We start from the raw sequence: 18,110 nt of genomic DNA, 5'->3' as shown, positions 1-18,110 counted from the left end.
AATTAGACCGAACTGAACATCTATAAGAACCGGACCGGTAACTATTGGTTCAGTCCAGCCCAATTATTTTTTTAAATTTTATTTAAATTACTAAATTAAAATTAAGTGAATTATTAATATATATTATATAACTAACTAATTAAAAAATAATTAATTATAATTTTATTGATGATATTAATTGATAATTTGTTACTAACTTAGAGTATGTCAATGTATTATAATAACTATCTATATATTAAACATTTTAGTTTTTACATTTTGTATATGATTAATAAATAATTGTATTAGGTATTTTACAAAAATTTAGAGGTGGGCAGCGGGGGCCCGCCCCTACTCCGCCCCCGCATGGACGGGCTGGCTACCCTGCACCGCCCATGCCGACGCGAGGCATGGAAGACCCTTAGCGGGGGCTGGCTAACCCCAGCGGGGCCCTACCTCGCACCCCTCCCATATTTAATATAAAAAATTATATTTTTAATATTTATATAAATATATTGTATATAGATATATATAATTTATTAAAAAAATTGAAGTTGAATTCAAGTTAATAGATTGCTTTGGTCTCATAAACCAACCTCTATATAAGAGGTCAATGAAATACAATAGTTAAAGTAATGTGAGATTTACCCAGCCCCCGCCACCAGGATTGGGGTTGGAAACCCTCCCCCTGCATGGTGCGAGGTGGGGGGCGGGGAGGGGGTGTCCCCGCACTGTATGGTGCAGGTAGCACTCCTACGAAAATTTATCTAATAAATTAGAACTTTAATTAGATGTAGATGTTAGTAATTAGTTAATGGTAAATTGGTGATAGGTTAGTTAATTGATATTCATATCATACATTAGTTAATTACATTAATATTAATTTGTAATTACAATTTACATATTTAAAATTTTATATTGTAAATAGTGATAAATTAAATGAAAATTACATAATTAATTATACAATTATTATATAAATAATATATATATAATTTTTTTTATTTTACTATTCAGTCGGTCCAGTCTGGTTCAGAGTGGAAAAACCCCATCCCGGAACCGAACCGAAAACTTTCAGTTCTGTATTTCATGGACCGAGATCAACTGTTCTCAATCTCGGTTCGGTCCGGTCAGTTTCTCAATTCCAGACTGACCAACTTTCATCCATATCTCTCTTTCTCTCTCTCTCTCTCTCTCTCTCATCTTTGTCTGCTCCATCTCCATCCATCCATTGTACGCACTACACCTTCACCGCCGTTATGCATCTTTGTCACTGAAGGTAAGTTAATTGAATCCGAAGTGTGTATTTTTTTTTTTTTTTTTTTTGTTGAATTATGGAGTTTGGATGAAGGATGGGATTAAATGGAGGAGTTGGAGGATGTGATTCTGTCATTGTGAATTATATGTTGTAGAGATTTGATTTGTGCATGTGTTTTGATGTTTGCATTAATTTTTTTGTGTGATTTTGTGACTTTAGGGTTTCAGATTAGAACCGTAAACTAATTTAGAGTTCCAATCTGAAACCTTTAATTATGTTAGGGGTTTCAAGATTGAAACCTCTAAATTAGTTTAGAGTTTCAGATTGGAACCTTAAACTCTGAAACCCAAAATTAATTTAGGGATTAATTTAAGGAAACCCTAAATTAAGTTAGGGTTTATTAGCCATCATGTTCTTTCTTATTATTTCCTATTTTATTTTCTTTTTCTTATTTCCTTGACTTTCTCTACTTTATTTAATACTCGCCAGCACATTCTCTTCAAAGATTGGGCTTTTATATCTGTTCAACTTCATTTGGTGCATGAGGGTCGTTTGACTCTCTTATGCTGCCTTAGCAAACCAATTTCTTAGATAAATCTTCTCATCCTTCCTCTATTTTTTGCTAATTCCCATCAATAATCGATTAAGGCAATGCTCAATTGACGTGAAGTACAATGTCAATATCTCTGTATTATCCCAACTTGTCATGGCAACATGCTACATTGTAGCTTGTGCATTCATTTCCCATTCATGCAAGACGCACTTGTCGTAGACTTATAGCTCAATGAGAAAACCTCTAAATTAGGACAAATTTGAAAATTAATTGTATTTACTCTAAGATATTACTAATATAAAATTACATAACTAAATCTTTTTTCCTCAAGCGAAAACTGCATAACTCTCATTTGTGCATGGGTTGCGTCAGTTGTGTGTGGAGGAAGAGGGCTGAGTTTTGGACGATGCAAAGCTTGGTGGTTCTCTGTGCAGGGTTGCGCACACACGGGATTCGGTGGTTTTCAACATGGTTGACTTGCAATGTGGTTGCGTTGCGTGAACACATTTGGTAGTTGCTTTGGCTCTCGGTGAAAATTAAAGTAGCTTACGGTTTGGGTGTGTAATGTTCAGCTTGAATAATGGAGGTTGGTGGTTTTTGTTGTGCAGATTGTGGCTTGAAGAGAGAGACATTGAAAATGTGCATGAGATCAGGGGCTTGTTGAGAAAATAAAGTAGACTTGCATCAACCCTGGTTTTGTAAGGGAGAAAAATAGTGGATGCTAACAAGTTGGACAGACACACATATATATAGATATGTATATAGGGTAGTCTGGTTTAGAAATTTAGGGCAACAAGAACTGTAGAATTTTAACCCTGTTGGAAGATATTTCTATTGGAACGTGAATCCTAGTGATAAGTGGAGAATGGTTTAGAGTTATGCAGAAACCAACATGTAACTCTAAACCATGCAATGGGCCGAATGGGTTTGGGTTTATTTCATGGGCTCAAAATTTAGTAATTTTAATGAGTCTAATCTTGACTCCACTATATGCTCAACTGTCTAATAAATATTTTTTTTGGACTTTTAAAACTAATTACTGGGCCAATAAAACTTCCTAAAAAATATTATTGGACTGGGTTGTTACATTCAGACTTCGGATTATGTAAACTACTCTTTTTTTTATATATATAGGTAACCGACTCTTTTTTTATGGAAAAAAGTAGCAAGTTTTATTAAGGAATCTCACTTCTTACAGGAGAGAGAATGCAACTAGATACCTCTTCAATATTAATAACATCTCTTGGAATGCTTAGAGCCTCCATGAGATTACAGTTAGAAATATAGTTTTGGCTTTAGAGCTTTTAGCCATAGACTTTGTTTTTTAGTTGTTCTTTGTTTTTTTTTTAATATGAAAACATAACCTATATTAAGGATTAAACCAAAGTTTGGATACAAGGTGGAACAAAATCAAAAGAGGTGGTATAACCACTAATGCTAAGAGCATCCTTACTTAAGGCATGAGCAACTGAATTGTTTGCTCTTACAATGTGCCTTACTAACCAAGAATCAAAAGAGTTGAGAGTAGATCTTGTGTCTGTTAACAACTGCCCTAAGTAGGTGAAATTGTCTGTAGAAGAATTAAGACCTAAAACCACCTGCAAGGAGTCACCCTCCATGATGATATCTCGATATCCAATGGACTTGCAAAACAAGGATGCCTGAAGTGCATCATAAGCTTCTGCCATTAAAGGATCAGGATACAAAGCATGTTGCATTCTGAGGGTGGCTAGCACTTTCTCTTCACAGTCTATAATAACTGCACCCACTCCCACTCTAAAAGCTACTTTGTCAAGTGTTGCATCCCAATTCAATTTTAACCTTCCTTTGAGTGGGGCTTCCCACTCTGTGTGCTGTTGTAAGTTGATAGCATGAGCCTTCTTTTGCTGAGAGGTCTGTTGTAACTCTTCCATCAGGTATATAGCTTGCTGGACAATCTTGGTTGGGTATATAAATAGATTCTTGAAGACCATGTCATTCTTCCTTTTCCATATAAACACTGTTGTTGAGGCAAAAGACATCAGTTCCCTCAGGTTCTAGAGTTTCAACAAAGCCTTCGACAATATCTTTGAATTGCTGGTAGTGAGGGCTTGTTCTCTGCAGTTTCCTAGTGCTCAGAGCCCAAACATCCCTAGCTGAGGGGCATTCCTAAAGGATATGCTTAACAGTTTCATGTTCCAGCTTACAAATTGGGCAAGCAAGGTCCACAATGACTTTTCTCTTTAGTAGATTGGCTCGAGTGGGCAGATCATTGAGGCAGGCCCTCCAAAGGAAGTTTTTAGTAGCATTAGGAATGTTCAGGTTCCATAATTTGGTCCAAGAAACCTGTAGTGTGGTTAGCCTTTATGATTGTCCTAGTTGTTGGTCTTCCAATTCAGTTAGCAGATGATAAGCACTTTTTATACTGAAATCTCCTGAGGTGGTACATCTCCATATTAGTCTATTAGGTTTAGGATAGGGGCTGAGAGGTAGGGTTTTGATGAGGTCTGCTTCCTCCTAAGTGAACACAGAAGAAACCAAGTCTCCTTTCCACTAGTTAGTTGAATAGTCGATAGGAAATGAGACTTTTGTATCAGCTTGCATAAACTTGATAGAGCTTTGAGGCTTGTAAGAGGACTACCTAGGAAGCCATTTGCCATTCTAGATGTCAATAGATTCCCCATCTCTAATTCTCCAGAATAGGCCCTTATTGAGGAGATATCTAGCAGTTAGGAAGCTTTACCAAAGGTATGAAGAGTTCTGGCCTAGCTTAGCAGAGAGGAAGGAGCTATTATGAAAGTATTTCTCCTTTAAGACCTGTGCAGCAAGTGAATCAAGTTTAGAGACAATTCTCCAACTTTGTTTAACTAGTAGAGCTAAGTTGAAATTTGCAAAATCTCTTAATCCCAGCCCACCTTGGCACTTGGCTCTCTTCATTTGATTCTAATGTATCTAGTGTATCTTGAGTTCCTGAGCTTGTTGCCCCCACCAGAAACTTCTTACCAATTTGTTCAATTCTAGGCCAAGTTGCTTAGGTAATTTGAAAATGCACATGTTATAGGTAGGGATGGCCTGGATGATGGCTTTAATGAGAATTTATTTTCCTGCTTGGGAAAGAAACTTGTTCTTCCAATTAGAGATGCTCACAGCTTGCACCTTGTCTATGATACCTTTAAAAGAATGAGCTCGAGACCTTCCAATGAGAGCTAGTAGGCCTAAGTATTTCTCATAGGAGTTGGTGCCCCTTATGCCTTCAATGTTGATGATGATCCCCTTTGTTTCTTCTCTAGTGTTTTTGCTTAAATATATTGAAGGTTTTTCCTTTTTTGGCCTCTGACCTAAGGCAAACTCATAGGATTCCAACAAGTAATAGAGTTTGATCCATTTAATAGAGTTGGCTCTGCAAAAAAGAAGGTTGTCATCGGCAAAAAACAAGTGGTTAATAGAGAGTTTGTTCCTTCTTATGGGAAGACCAGTGATGAAATCAGAATCCTCAGTTTTGTTGAGCATGCATCTGAGAACTTTTGTGCACATGATGAAAAGATATGGGGATAAAGGATCCCCCTGCCTGAGCCCTCTTATGGGAACAAAACTGTCTTGAGGAACACCGTTGAAAAGGAGAGAATGAGACACTTTCCTTACACACCTCAGTATTAAGTCTATCCAATTTTGTTCAAAACCAAATTGCTGCAGGATAGATTTTAGGAAGGGCCATTATATCCTATCATAGGCCTTACTCATGTCAAGTTTGAGTGTCATATAACTATCTTTTCTTTTCAATCTGGTCTTCATAGTGTGGAGGGATTTGAAGGCCACTATGATGTTATCTGTGATCAACCTACCAGGAACAAAAGTTGTCTGTGTTGGCGAAATGATCTCTAGCAGAACAAGTTTCAGCCTATTAGCCAAGGTATTTGCAATGACTTTGTAAAACACATTACATAGACTAATAGGCCTGAAATCAATAACCTGGGAGGGGGATGGTTTTTTGGGAATTAGAGTAATGAGGGTTTCATTCAATCCACTAGCCCACCTGCCTTCATTTAGGGCTGCAAGCACAACACTAGTAACCCTTTCACCCACTGTGGACCAATGAGTTTGGAAAAAAAAAAAAGGTAGGAAATTCATCTGGGCTAGGAGAACCCATTGGATTCATACTAAACAGGGCTTTTTTAACTTCAATTGCATTGAAAGGTCAGGATAGGGAGAGGTTCATTTCTACTATGAGCTTCTTAGGCATAGAGGATATGCATTCAGCAATCCCAATGGAGCTCAAGGAAGTGAAAAGGGATTGAAAAAAATTTTGAAAAACTTGACTAATGTCCTGCTGACTGGTGTACTCATGGCCAGACTCATCTTGATCTTGTTGATGGTGTTTTGCTTTCTTCTTTGGCTATCACATTTATAGAAGAAAGATGTGTCCCTATCCCCTTCCCTTAGCCAATTTTGCTTTGCCCTCTATTGCCACTTGATATTTTTTGCATCAAGCAGTGAGTCAACTTCTGTTTGGAGAGCTTTAATGTCATCATACAGTTGGCCCTCATTTGTCTCTTTCACAGAGTTGAGTGTGTCTGTTTTAGTCTTCAGAAGACTCCCATGATTTCTGCTCCATCTTATCAACCCTTCTCTGCAATTCCTAAGGTCATAGATTGTGTTTGTCAATGGGTTTGGCTGGCTAATTAGATTATCCCATGTCTATTTAATCAAGTCCTCACAGGCCTCCTTGTTGCTCCAATTTGCTTCAAACTTGAAGGGTCTCACTTTCTTTGTGCTAGGCAAACTGTTTTGAGTTTTAATGATAAGGGGTCTGTGGTCTGAGGAGGATACTGCCAGGTGGTGGACAGAATGATCCTCAAACTTGGCTATCCATTTAGAGTTGCCAAGAGCTCTGTCAATCCTTTCTTTAGTAAAATTCCCTCCCTCTCTATTATTAGTCTAGGTAAATATGTTTCCTTCAAAACTGTTATGAGGTGGCTTGAATTCTGATTGAACAGTGCATGTGTCGTAAGTTCGCTCGAGCGGAGGTTCACTCGGCTCGAGCGAAGTCAGACAGAGAGCTTCGCTCAACATTCGCTCGACACTCAGCTCGAGCGAAGTCAGACAGAGAGCTTCTGTAACGCCCCAAACCCGGGTGGCTTGGAGAATTTCTACATGTCACTCATAAACATATCTCCCAATACATCCAAAGAATAAACTCCAAAAAAAAAAAACTTCATAAATGGAATCAATCTCAAATCTTCTCAATAATCCCATTACAAACTCCACATAATCTTTACTGCAATAAAGATAAATCAAAGGGGTCCATAACTTCCCGATAATCATAACAAACTAACTAAATATTTCATAAATCTTACTAAACTCAAGACATAAATAAAACCCAAAGATATTAAATCTAAGAACACCAGAAGTCCTTCTTCTACCAACATCTCCTCAGCTTAGACTCAACCAGCATTCTAATCTAGGTCCTCATTTGGACTCACCACATCATCTGAAAAATATTATAATGATAGGGGGGTGAGTCATCAACAACTCAGTAAGCAGAAATTATATGCTAGTGTGCAAACATGAGCATTTATCAAGGAGAGTATGCAGAACAAAATACTTTTCCAGAGTTATCATGCAGAACAGAACATATTTTCAAAATATCCGAGCGATGGTTTTTAAACAAGTAAAACCCATGGTACTTTGGCATAACATAAACTGAGTATCATCGTCAAATCAAAACAGAGCATCAAACAGAGCAGAGACCATGTTTCACCCCCGTGGTAGGGTTGTGCTAACCCCGGTGGCCAAACCAGGCAGAGACAGAGGTGAAATCTTTCCTTTATTCTTCTCGGAGCCCCGAGTGTGCACATAGGAAAGACCACAATAAAACCACTTTGTTTTCAAAGTGGGTGCACTCAGAGACAGAGAAGTTGGTACCAACCCAAACAGAGCAGAGCATAACAGAGCAGAGCAGAGCAAAGCAGAGACAGAGTCAGATACGAAAACCAGTACACCATGCCAAAGGTTTTCAGATGTTGTAACAAAATAATACAGAGTACCAAAACAGAATCAGACAGTTACACACGCTGAACACAAAAGCCAGAACATCTTTCTAAATAAATGCACAACTTTTCATATCCTCAATATCTCTCTTCTTTCCAGATTTCAGAAATCACATGACAGAATTTAGCTCATGTCTACACAATGCATGCCAAAACATATTTTTCCTTTTTCAACAGATTTCATGAATAATGCAGATAAGTGACCGAGGTTGATCTTTATTTTCACAAGTTCCCAACATAACACAAAATATGCAAGTTTTTCATAAAATCAGCCTCAGTCTTATTAACTTGTATAAAACCTAGCATAGGAACCCCACTTACCTGACTCCTGCAGCGTATTATCTATGACTTGAATACGATCTCTATCCGTCTCGCCACCTATTCATAAGATAATATAAACTAAATATTAAAGTCCAACAATACACAATTGGTCTTAAACAACTCAAGACTCAAACTCTAAACCATAATTCAACGAGTTTAATCACACTTAACTAGCCCAATAACAATCCGGATAGCCCACACTTCGACCCAAAATATTCTATACTAAACTCAGTATGCTGGTTATAAGTGGAGATTGATTTGGAACTGAAAAAGTGTTTGCTGAAAGTTGGCTCGACAGTTGGCTCGAGCCAAGTTCGCTCGACAGACCGCTCGAGCGAATGCAAGTCAGAGAGGTTCGCTCGAGTATCGCTCGACACTCCGCTCGAGCGAATGCAAGTCAGAGAGGTTCGCTCGAGTATCGCTCGACACTCCGCTCAAGCCAATGTTCATTTGGCTGTTCGCTCGAGTCGCGCTCGACAGTCCGCTCGAGCGAAGTACGCAGATTTTGCCAACTTAACCAGTTTACACTACACAAAGCACTCTTCTTTCCATTCCCAACTCCATAACATAAAGTATAAACTAATACTTCCAAATATTTTCTCAACCACCAGTCCAACAATTCCACTACAATGAAACTTCAAATAATCCAAACCTAGGACAAAACACCAACCCGAAATACTCACCACGCAACAACCAGAAAAACTCACAAAAAGCTACTCAATCTCACAGCCAAAACAGATACTGCAACAAAATGAAGATAAACCAAACCCAAAACTAAGAAGCAGAAATCGCACGGTTACAGAAGGAGAAACCGAAACTTGGATGAGAAAGAAACCCTTACCAGTCGAAAATGGAGGGGATGCGAATTGATGCCCGTGAGTTGCAGACAGAAATCAAAATGCAAAATGGAGAAAAAACAGAGTGTAGCAGACGGCAACACTCGGGAAACCAGAAGCAACGCAGCAACAGAAATCCATGTGAGGAGGTCTAGGGCAAGGGATTCGGAAACTCAAACTAAAGCCAACAACAAGAAATAAAGATGAAACCGAAAAGAAAAGAGAGACGTGCGCGAGAGAGATGCGGGAGAAACTGAAACTAAAACAGAAAAATGCGGAAAGAAACGGAAGTTGAAGAAGAAAACACTCACCTCAAAAACGACGTCGTTCGGGATTCTCACTAAACACGAAAATGGCTGGGCCATTTTCACGCACTGATCCGGGCCACTTTGATGAAGAGGCAGAGCCTTACAGCTTCTCTCAACATTCGCTCGACACTCAGCTCGAGCGAATTCAGACAGAGAGCTTCGCTCGACATTCGCTCGACATTCAGCTCGAGCGAGTTCAGGCAGAGAGCTTCGCTCAACTCTCGCACAACTGTTGGCTTGAGCGAAGTGCAGAATATCTACGTTCGCTCGACACTCGCTCGACGTTCGCTCGAGCCAATGTTCACAAAAGTGAATTCTCACTTTTCCTATAAATATCAAATGGCGCCCATTTCTCTTCCAACTTCTTCAGAATACATTTTGCTCTTGTTTTAGTGTTTTCTTGAGAGAGGAGTCTAGAGTGAGCTTTGAGAGATAACTTCCTTGTGAAGTTTTGTTGTATTGATTTGTACTCCATCTCTGTTGATAGTGAAATCTTCGATACCGACCCCACCAGTGGACGTAGGCTCATTTTGAGTCGAACCACTTAATTCTTGGTGTTCTTTCTGTGTGATTGTCATCAATTTCTTTCGTTTTAGTTCCGCTACTATACTTCGTGTTAGTCTTAGCTACACTTATTCCCAACAAACTGGTATCAGAGCTTGGCTCAGGATCTGGAGGGATGGCTATGGCTAAGTTCGAAGTGGAGAAATTTGACGGTCAGAACAGTTTCAGTCTATAGCGCATCAAGATGAAGGCTTTACTGCGACAACAGGGCTTGTCAAAAGTATTAGAAGTCTCGGTATCTGAAGATTCTCCGGCTCCTTCGAAAGAAGAAGAAGAAAAGGTACACAGTACTATTCTTTTGTCACTATCTGATGGAGTTTTAAGAGAGGTTGCTGACGAGGAGACTGCAACTGGTCTCTGGTCGGCACTTGAGAATCTGTACATGAAGAGATCTCTCACTAACCGGTTGTATTTGAAACAACGGTTATACACTCTCAAAATGAAGGAAGGTACTCTTATTTCTGAACACCTAGATGAATTTAATAAAATCATTATGGATCTGAGGAACATAGATATTAAGCTTGAAGAAGAAGATCAAGCGTTAATTATTTTATGTTCATTACCCACATCTTTTGAGAACTTTGTGAATTCCATATTGTATGGTAGAAATACAATTTCCTTGGTAGATGTAAAGTCTGCTTTGAATTCTAAGGAGTTGAGGAATAAATTGAGTGTGAAGAACACTAATGAACAAGCTAGTGGCTTGTTTGTTAAAGGGTCCTCAAGCAGGGGTAGATCAAATGATAGGGGTTTAAAGAAGAATAAGGGAAAATTCAGGTGCAGTTCACAAACAACGGTTAGTAAGAAAAACGTCAAATGTCATTACTGCCATAAATTTGGTCACTACAAGAACGAGTGCCCAAAATTGAAAAACAGAGAGGACGACACTAGTTCATCTAATGCCGTTAGTGTTGCTGATGATAGGTCTAACAACCTAGATCTTGTTCTAGCAATAAGCGACTCTAATAGTCGCTTTAGTGACAAGTGGGTCATGGACTTAGCTTGCACTTTCCATATGTGTCCCAAGAGGGACTGGTTCACTAACTATGAATCGGTCAACGGAGGTTCTGTTTTGTTAGGGAATGATATGGGTTGCAAAATTGCTGGAATTGGTTCAGTCAGAATCAAGATGTTTGATGGAATTGTCCGGACATTATCTAATGTTCGACACATTCCAGATTTGAAAAAGAATCTTATTTCTTTGGGTACTCTTGATTCTCTGGACTACAAGTACACTGGTGAAGGTGGAGCTATCAGAGTCAGTAAGGGCTTTATGGTTGTGATGAAAGGAGATAAGACAAATGGTCTTTATTTCCTTCAGGGCTCTACAGTGACAGGTGCAGCTGCAATGTCAGTTTCAGATGATCCAGATACAGATGTCACTCGTTTGTGGCATATGCGTTTGGGTCATATGAGTGAAAAGGGAATGTCAATTCTGAGTAAGCAGGGTTTGTTATGTAATCAGAAGATAGGGAAACTGGATTTCTGTGAACACTGTGTGTTTGGCAAACAGTGCAGGGTTCAGTTCTCTACAGGGGTTTACAGAACCAAAAGTTCTGTGGACTACATTCATTCTGATCTTTGGGGCCCATCTTCCTTCCCGTCAAAAGGTGGAGCTCAATATTTGCTTACGTTCATTGATGATTTCTCACGAAAGGTTTGGGTCTACTTTTTTAAGCAGAAAAGTGATGTATTTGTTAACTTCAAACAGTGGAAAGCTTTGATTGAAAATCAGACGGGTAAGAAAATCAAGCGACTTCGCACTGACAATGGTATGAAGTTCTGCGGAGGTGAGTTTGATGAATTCTGCAGAAATGAGGGTATTGCCAGACATCGTACAGTTAGACATACTCCACAGCAAAATGGGGTAGCTGAACGGATGAACAGGACCCTCTTGGAGAGAGCTCGCAGCATGCTTTCTAATGCAGGCTTGGCTAAGGATTTCTGGGCTGAAGCAATCAACACGGCCTGTTACTTGGTCAATCGCTCTCCAGCCACAGCGATTGGTTTGAAGACTCCGAATGAGGTATAGTCTGATACTCCTGCTGATTACTCAAATTTAAAAGTTTTTGGTTGTCCTGCATATTTCCATGTTAATGATGGAAAACTTGAGCCAAGGGCAAAAAAGGGCATATTCATTGGGTATGCCAGTGGGGTGAAGGGATTCAGATTGTGGTGTACTGATCCTAAATCACCCAAGTTTGTAATCAGTAGGGATGTCACTTTTGATAAAAAAATCCATGCTTAGTCCGAGGAAGGAGAATTCTGAGTCTACAGGACAAGAACAGGATGTTAGAAAGCAGGTGGAGTTTCAGGTGGAAGCATCACAAGGGCTGCCCAACGGCGCCCAAGATCATGCTATTGAAGATGAGCATGATTCTGATTCAAGTAACGGCGCACAAGGTGAGCAAGACTACAGTATAGCGACTGGTAGACAGAGGAGGCAGATTAGACCACCTCAGAGGTATGCTCATGCAGATATGGTTATGTATGCTCTTACTACGGCAGAGAATATTGTTGGTCAGGAACCTTCCAGTTATTCAGAAGCTGTTAAGAGCGTAGAATCTGCACAGTGGTGCGCAACTATGACTGAAGAGATTGAGTCTCTTCACAAAAACCAAACATGGGATTTGGTTCTGTTGCCAAAGAAGGTAAAGACTGTTGACTGCAAATGGGTTTTCAAAAGAAAAGAGGGAATCCAGGGTGATACAGATGCAAGATACAAGGCACGCTTAGTTGCTAAGGGCTTCAGTCAGAGAGAAGGCATCGACTTCACTGAAGTCTTCTCTCCAGTGGTGAAACACAGTTCGATCAGATTACTACTAGCTTTAGTAGCATTGTATGACTTAGAGCTACAGCAACTTGATGTTAAAACAGCGTTCCTACATGGTGAACTTGAAGAGACCATTTACATGCATCAGCCATAGGGATTCATTGTTGAAAACAAGGAAGATCATGTGTGCAGATTGAAGAAGTCTTTATATGGTTTGAAGCAGTCGCCAAGGCAATGGTATAAGCTGTTTGATTCCTTTATGATTGATCATGGTTATTTGAGAAGTAACTATGATAGTTGTGTTTATCATAAGGAATTATCTGATAAGTCTTTCATTTATTTGCTATTATATGTTGATGATATGCTTATTGCTGCTAGAAGCATATCTGACATAGGTTTGTTGAAGACCCAACTCAGAAATGAGTTTGAAATGAAAGACTTAGGTGCTGCGAAGAAGATTTTGGGAATGGAAATCTTCAGAGATAGGAAAGTTGGAAAGTTGTACTTGTCCCAGGGAAAGTACATTGAGAAAGTGCTTCAAAGATTTGGGATGTTTGATTCCAAACCAGTAAGTACACCACTTGCTACGCACTTTAAGCTTTCAGCTTGCCTATCTCCTCAGACAACTGAAGAGGAACAGTTCATGGCTAGTGTTCCTTATTCAAGTGCAGTTGGCAGCATCATGTATGCAATGGTTTGCACCCGCCCAGACATTTCACAGGCAGTGAGCGTAGTTAGCAGGTATATGGCTAACCCAGGTAAGACTCATTGGCAGGCTGTGAAATGGATACTCAGGTATCTGAGGGGAACCCTGAACTTTGGGTTAATATTTGATAGAGATGTCGATCTCAGTTCCAAAGTTACTGGTTTTGTTGATTCAGATTATGCTGGAGACTTAGATAAAAGAAGATCATTGACAAGTTATGTTTTCACTCTGTGTGGGTCAGCTATCAGTTGGAAAGCAACACTGCAATCCACTGTTGCTTTATCAACTACCGAGGCAGAGTACATGGCAGCCGCAGAGGCTGTTAAGGAGGCCATTTGGTTGAAAGACTTGGTCAATGATTTGGGTTTACAACAAGATGGGATCTCAGTATTCTGTGACAGTCAGAGTGCAATACATTTGACCAAAAATCAAATGTATCATGAAAGAACGAAGCACATTGATGTCAGGTACCATTTTCTCAGAGAGATTGTTATAGAGGGTGCTATACAGATTCTGAAGATTGCTACTACAGAGAATCCAACAGATATGATGACTAAGCCAGTTGCAGTATACAAGTTCAAACTTTGTTTGGACTTAATTGGTGTTCGCATTTTGTTATTCCCGTAAGGGATTTGGTGGTGGGGATTGGTTTTTTGTGGTCGGAGGTTTTTTGTGTTTTGGCAGAGTTCAAGCCAAGGTGGAGATTTGTTATGAGGTGGCTTGAATTCTGATTGAACAGTGCATGTGTCGTAGGTTCACTCGAGCGGAGGAGGTTCACTCAGCTCGAGCGAAGTCAGACAGAGAGCTTCGCTCAACATTCGCTCGACACTCAGCTCGAGCGAAGTCAGACAGAGAGAGCTTCGCTCAACATTCGCTCAACACTCAGCTCGAGCGAATTCAGACAGAGAGCTTCGCTCGACATTCGCTCGACATTCAGCTTGAGCGAATTCAGACAGAGAGCTTCGCTCAAGTATCGCTCGACATTCAACTCGAGCAATATCCAAGTCAGAGAGCTTCGCTCGACCCTCGCTCGACACCCAGCTCGAGCGAGTTCAGGCAGAGAGCTTCGCTCAACTCTCGCACAACTGTTGGCTTGAGCGAAGTGCAGAATATCTACGTTCGCTCGACGTTCGCTCGAGCCAATGTTCACAAAAGTGAATTCTCACTTTTCCTATAAATATCAAACGGCGCCCATTTCTCTTCCAACTTCTTCAGAATACATTTTGCTCTTATTTTAGTGTTTTCTTGAGAGAGAAGTCTAGAGTGAGTTTTGAGAGATAACTTCCTTGTGAAGTTTTGTTGTATTGATTTGTACTCCATCTCTGTTGATAGTGAAATCTTCGATACCAACCCCACCAGTGGACGTAGGCTCATTTTGAGTCGAACCACTTAATTCTTGGTGTTCTTTCTGTGTGATTGTCATGAATTTTTTTTTGTTTTAGTTCCGCTACTATACTTCGTGTTAGTCTTAGCTACACTTATTCCCAACAAAAACCAAGATCATTAAGATCACAAAACTCAAGTGCTTCCCTAAAATCCACAATCTGCATATTGGATCTGATGCAACTCCCATTTTTTCATCAATGCTAGTAATTTCGTTAAAATCCCCAAAGCACAGCCAAGGGACATTTTGTGCAGGGATTAAGCCTTTTAAAAGAAGCCAAGATCCAACTCTTTTGGCAGTATTGGGGTGGCCATAAAATCTTGTTAACAACCAAGGGTTCTCATTACTCTAAAGCTTAATGAAGGCTGAGATATGCCAATTGGTGTAAGTAGACACTCTTAAGTTCTACTGAAGAATTCCAAAGAAAGGCCAAGCTACCACTTCTGCCCCTGCTATTAACACTAAAGCAGTAGTCAAAACCCAACTTAAATTAATTATATCCATCTTTTCACTATTGCACTTGGTTTCTATGAGGAAGACCAAGTGTGGGGCCTTTGATTTTACCATAAGGTGAAGTTCATGAATTGTCCGAGACTTCCCAAGCCCCAAGCAATTCCAGCTCAAGAAATTCATTGGGAGGGGTGGGGTTGCAAAGTAGCCACCACCACTTGTGCCTGAGTTTTCCTCCTTTCAAGTGTGAGGTTGGTTTTAGTTTTCTTGAGGGCATGAGAACTCTGGCCATAGTCTCAACCATAAAGGCTAGTCTTTTGGCAGAGCTGAATTGAGGAGGGGCATTTGGGGTACTAGTGATGTCAAGGAGGGTTTGAGTCTGACCTCTAGGTTGCCTTTTCCAAGTTTTACTTTTGGTAGGTAAAGGAGGATGTGGTCTGGGTTCACTAGGGGGGTTTCAGAATTAGAGCAATTTGACTTACTAGGAAAGTCTGCTTTGGGTGTGGTGTTATTAGTAGCTGCCCTATTGTTTTCTTTCATAAGAAAAGGAAAGTTTTAGCTTATGTGACTGACATTTTCTCTGCACCTCCAGAAGGCAAAGGACAAGCTTTAGTTGGCACAACAGGAATCCCGAGAAAGAGGGGATCCTTAGACAAGCTCATTGGACTACAGGTTTGCACAGAGGACAAGTTGCTATCCTGGTTGGTTTGGCTAGAGAAAGGCTGGGTCGTGACAGGTTCCTTGAAACAAGATGGGATTTTCTGACTTGAGGCCTCTACCTCTACTGCTGATTGAGACTGCCCATTACCAGTGTCCATGTTACCTTCCTCCTCTGATTGCTCCCGAAATGCAGGTCCTTGAAAGGAAACTTTAGGTGAGCCTCCATACTTCTTCACAAAGGATGGTTAAGGGAATGCAAAGGAAGCTCTAAGTCATGGGCAGTATTGATCTTGAGTTTGAGGGGGTTGATTAAGACTTGAGCATTTCCCATTTACGTGCTTCAGTAGGCCACACTTGAAGCATAAATTAGGTAGATGTTCGCATTTGAAATAAGTCCAACATGGTTTACCACCAAGGTTGATCATTGGGCCTCGTTTCAAAGGCTTGGTGACATCCACATCCACCTTGAGTCTTAGAAAACTACCCCATCCACACCCCTGGGCATCAACCTCCATAGTGTGCACCTTGCCTATGATTGCACCAATCATCTCCCCTAATATTTTAGTCATACCTACGAAAGGGAGGTTATGGACTTGAACCCAGAAGGGTTCTGATGAGAACTGCACCTCATTTGGAGATAGCTCTCCATCGAAGTCCTTTAGGCAGACAAGGTAACGGTCAAAAGACCATGGTCTTCCATGCAAGACCTTCTTTTTATCTGATAAGAGTTGGAACTCGATAAGTAATCTGTTGGTGCAAGCTCCTTGAAGGTTATCCATCCTGTAGTACTCCACACCTTCACCATTTTGGTCTTAAAAGCTTCATGGTTTGTAGTTCTGTTTGTTGAGGGAAAAATGAGTTAATTGGCATATTCTTGTGAAAACCTATGTAAAGTTGAGTTGTAACAAGTGTTGATGGATTGGTACATGAAAAAGATTGAAGTGCGCTCAACATGGCTCGACTGGCGCTCGACTGGCACTCGAGCGGAACCTTCCAGAGAGGTTCGCTCGATGGGCGCTCGACCTGGCGCTCGAGCGGAACCAGGCAGAGTGGTTCGCTCGAGGTGAGCTCGACTAAGCGCTCGAGCGGAACCCAGGCAGAGTGGTTCGCTCGAGGTGAGCTTGACGTAACGCTCGAGCAGAACCCATCCAGAGTGGTTCGCTCGATGTGCGCTCGACTAAGCGCTCGAGCGGAACCCAAACAGAGTGGTTCGCTCGAGGTGAGCTTGACGTGGCGCTCGAGCAGAACCCATCCAGAGTGGTTCGCTCGATGTGCGCTCTACTCAGCGCTCAAGCGGAACTCATCCAGTGTGGGTCGCTCGATGTGCGCTCGATGTTGCGCGCGAGCTGAACTCATCCAGAGACCTTCGCTCGATCTTCGCTCGACAACTCGCTCGAGCGGTTTCAGAAGATAACGTGCGCTCGACCTTCGCTCGACACCTCGCTCGAGCCAATGTTCAAGACAACCTAAAGATTCATGTTTTGAGCGCCGTGACTTGCTGGAACTATATATAGAACAGATCAATTCTGTTCTGAGTGTGGAAAAAGAGAGAAAAACCCTAAGTGTTTCAAAAGCCAAAGAGAGAAACCTATTCCTCACCTTGTGAATCTCTCTTGGCCAAACACATATCCACCACACCACACTCAAGATAAAATCTCATTCAAAGTCCATTGAAATGGACGTGTTGTTGGCCGGAAGGTTTCCGGAGCTGCTGTGATGCAGAGATCGAGAGGTTCTCGTGGAAAGCTATAGAAGGTCGGAGTTCCGACATTACATGCGTGTAGAGATCGAGTGGGTCATTCGTGATGTTGCAAGCCAGGTTTAGGAACTACAAAGGTTTTGTGAGTGTCTCTAAATTGGTTGTAATAAACTTTTTCTATAGTGGATTTTAGGTGGTGCCTTACACCCGGAGTGGTTTTAGAATTTGAAGAAGTTATTCAAATGAGTTTTCACTTCGTGACCAAAATCATTGTGTTAATTGTTTGTGTCCATTGATTAACTGTTTATTTGTTTCTAATATTGAAAAGACGATCAAAATTGGAATACACCTATTCACCCCCCTCTAAGTGTAGTGATTGGTAGAACCACTGCTTTTTCAATTGGTATCAGAGAGGGTTCACTCCGCTGGGATTAAATTCCTGAGTGTGATCCTGCTGTAGTGGTTAAAATGGATAAGTCTCAATCTCTCACATCGCCACCTTATTTTGATGGAAACAACTATGCTTATTGGAAAGTTCGAATGAGAGCTTTTCTAAAATCTGTGGATGAACTAGTGTGGGTTTCTATAACAAAGGG

General features: G+C 40.7%; 1 protein-coding gene across 1 annotated transcript; it reads right to left on the bottom strand.

The window, feature by feature from the left end:
- Positions 1-15,715: 15,715 nt before the first annotated feature.
- LOC121265854 lies at positions 15,716-16,594 on the bottom strand. Its single transcript, XM_041169526.1, has 2 exons — positions 16,151-16,594; positions 15,716-16,045 (listed from the first exon to the last, which is right to left on the bottom strand). Exons 1-2 carry the CDS (start codon positions 16,592-16,594, stop codon positions 15,716-15,718), a joined length of 774 nt encoding a protein of 257 aa, XP_041025460.1.
- Between the last annotated feature and the right edge of the window lie 1,516 nt (positions 16,595-18,110).

Source organism: Juglans microcarpa x Juglans regia, chromosome 5D (assembly GCF_004785595.1).
Source record: "Juglans microcarpa x Juglans regia isolate MS1-56 chromosome 5D, Jm3101_v1.0, whole genome shotgun sequence".
NCBI lineage: Eukaryota > Viridiplantae > Streptophyta > Magnoliopsida > Fagales > Juglandaceae > Juglans > Juglans microcarpa x Juglans regia.
The sequence above is the reverse complement of the archived record's forward strand: the minus strand, read 5'-3'. Positions and strand labels throughout refer to the sequence as shown.